Source organism: Etheostoma spectabile, chromosome 6 (genome assembly GCF_008692095.1).
Source record: "Etheostoma spectabile isolate EspeVRDwgs_2016 chromosome 6, UIUC_Espe_1.0, whole genome shotgun sequence".
Taxonomy (NCBI): Eukaryota; Metazoa; Chordata; class Actinopteri; order Perciformes; family Percidae; genus Etheostoma; species Etheostoma spectabile.
Window position 1 is genome coordinate 25,155,753 of NC_045738.1, and position 3,158 is coordinate 25,158,910.

General features: G+C 39.3%; 1 protein-coding gene and 1 long non-coding RNA gene across 2 annotated transcripts in view; one reads left to right on the plus strand and one right to left on the minus strand.

Annotated features, from left to right (window-relative positions):
* The window catches only part of cdk14 (cyclin dependent kinase 14), a 205,066-nt gene that overhangs the window by 89,650 nt on the left and 112,258 nt on the right, over nt 1-3,158 (minus strand). Inside the window, 1 exon segment of the mRNA XM_032517690.1 lies at nt 2,251-2,371. Coding sequence (XP_032373581.1) covers nt 2,251-2,371 — 121 coding nt within the window.
* LOC116690628 (uncharacterized) overlaps nt 1-3,158 on the plus strand; it is an 11,876-nt gene that overhangs the window by 3,858 nt on the left and 4,860 nt on the right. The gene's annotated exons all lie outside the window — the stretch shown is intronic.

Below are 3,158 nucleotides of genomic sequence, written 5' to 3' on the forward strand. Positions count from 1 at the left end.
AGTTTTAGTTGTCAACAGAAAACTCCAAATGGACAGATAGTCTAGCTAGCTGTCTGGATTCACCCTGCCAGAATTGAGGATCAAGGTAACATAGTCCTCAGATTGGACAGATAGTCTAGCTAGCTGTCTGGATTTACGCAGAGATCTGAGGACCAGGACCTATCCTCAGATTGACAGATAGTTAGAGTAGCTGTCTGGATTTACCCTGCAGAGATCTGAGGACCAGGTAACCGTAGTCCCCAGAAATCCATCCAGTTTTGATTTGATTTATTTAATTGTATCGAGAATGCAGTTCACATGAAAAGACATCAAACATAATCGAGGATAACAAACACAATAAAGTCCAGTACCTCCATTGTAGTCCTCAACACATCAGGACAAGACACTTAAAGAGTGTGTGATGAACAATGACATAACATTAAAGGATTTTTCTTAAATAAATAAAGATAAAACCAGGTACTGATGATACATAAGACGGAAACTCACACGCAATGAGATAAACTGACAACATCCACTTTGTATACATAAGCAGCTGTTGTGAGCTTCCTGTTGAGGATTTCTGTCTTATTCTGTAGAGTGGAAACTGTCTCCTCACAAGTAAAAATGAACTTTGATATAACTTCAGTGGTCTCGGTCTATTCTTGATAATGAAATTATTCTAGCAGTCAGCCTTAACGTAAAAACATGAGTCTCAATAGGGAGCCAGTTGAGCTCAAAGTGGGACGTGCCTATAAGAGACCTATGGCCCAAGTCAGAATGACTCTTGCAAATTCAAAACGATTTAAAATGAAGGCGTTAGCTAAAATGATCATTGTTGGCCTAAAATGAGTTAATGAAGGTAGCGGACATCCGGCCCAAATGAGGGACGTCCAGCCGAATCAGAGCAATCCCAGAAGTGGGACGTGGTGGATATTGACTACCCCATATATAAGCTCTTTAACCTTTTTACGCTCCGTTTCTTTGATACAGAAGACGCACACCACCACATCATTTATATGCATGACAGGCAGAACGTGTGTGTGGCTGTGTGGTGTTGCTGTTAAAAAAGTCCCTTTGTACATATACAATGTCTACAATGCAACATTCAATTATTGTCATTTTCTGAGCCAACGTGCTGGTTAGCAGTTAGCTTTCCACGTGTAATATAAAAATGTAATATTTCTAAATGAAAGCATTATGATATTCACCACCTGCCAGCTACTGTGCAGAGAGCTGTCAGCAGCACCATTAGGATGATAGAGATTGCTTTTAATAATGAATTTTGAGAATTAAGTACACCACCTTCATGTGAGCTAAATTAATATTTCTCTCTACGGAACATTAGGTTCCTCAGATGCTTCAGAACAAAGCAAAAACTTTTAAATGTAACTTACAATGGCAATATTGGTCAGTAAAAATATAATAACCGTTCAGCCGTACTCATATTCATTTGACTTCAGCTGGGGTATAATATGTCTGCTAATATGACCAGTTCTATTCAAAGGAGTGCACTCAAATGTTATGTTGTAGCAGCTCCATCTGGAAGTCCTCCTGACAATAGTGAGAGTAGAACGTGTGAATGCGATGGATGGGTGTGATAGCGCCTCTCCACATCCAAACTGTCAGTGGGAGGAGCCCCGATCTACAGCTTACTGCAGGGAACACCCCCTCAGGTTAGGATGAGCTACATATTAGTGGGTTTTACATTAGGTTTATTGTAGAAAACTCAGATCTACATCTTAATGGAAAAACCTGAATAACAGGGCTGGGGAGAAACATTGATTAGCGTATGTATCGTGATTATTTTGGTGACGATTCTCCAGAATCAATCAAGTAAACAATCAATCTCATATATATATATATATATATATATATATATATATATATATATATATTGTCTGTTTGTACAGCGCCACCAATGGCGACTACATCCTATCAATAAAAATCCATGTTATGTTCTTCTTTACAAAGTAAATAATAAAATAAAAACTATTTAGAAATGTCTCATGATATACTGTTTCTCGAAGTGTATTATTATTCAACTTATGTGTTGTTAAAGAAGGAAAAGAAAATCTGCGACTCAATACTATCTCACCACAATACTTTTAGAATGGCAATAAATGAAAATGGCAACACAAATCCAATTGGAGGTCATGCATCAGAACATGATTGAATCTGGACAAAAGCACATCGTCCCAGCCTTACTGAATAATAAATTACACAAAGAGGATGAGGGAGGGGGGGGGGGGGGATTGGGGTCGGAGTACTCACCACATGTCCAGGCAGGTGGAGTAGTCTGTGGATCCCAGCAGGACATCTGGAGGCCGGTACCACAGGGTCACCACCTCGTTGGAGTAGGTATGGCTGGGGATGGACTTGGCCCTGGCCAGGCCTGGGTGGGGGGGAACAACAACAACACTGTCTCAGAGAAGCATCGGCATTGAAAGACCTTCAACAGGAAGAAAACTTAGGTAGAAACTACAAGAGAAATCTCAATCCTTCCCAATCAGCAGAGACAGAGAGGTAGGTATATGTTAGGAGATAACAGGCACAGGCTAATTACTACTAACTAACATGCTAGTTAACATTAATATAGGCACAGGCTAATTACTGCTAACTAACATGCTAGTTAACATTAACATAGACACAGGTTAATTACTGCTAACTAACATGCTAGTTAACATTAGTAATTAATCCTAAACAGCTGATGGAAGTGGAAACTGCCTGCAAGCTTTTCCTGACAATATGGTAATTTCTCTAAGGTGCAACAGTAAGTCGCGTGGTTATGACACAATCGTTAGCCTATTCTTATAAAAACGTCTGCTTCGGAGCCATAACGTGAGATATAAGGTAATGGAGCCTTTTATACATTTGTTTCTTTAGAAATAAACAACAGACAACTAGAGTCTTTAATCGCTTCAGATGTAAAGCTATTCATCGTCAAATGGCACCAAAATGAATGGGAGTCAATGGGATGCTAACAGCAGGTGATGGCTTGTTAGCCTCTGAATCTCCACATAAGAGTTACACTTGCTATGCTCGCTTTTGGACTGCACACATACACAACACAATACAACCTAAATTGCAACATTGACCGTCGACTGTATGCATAATTGCACATTTTTAACTCAAATTTTGCCGCTCTTATTTTCCTCATTGTATATGTCTTCTTATTTTTA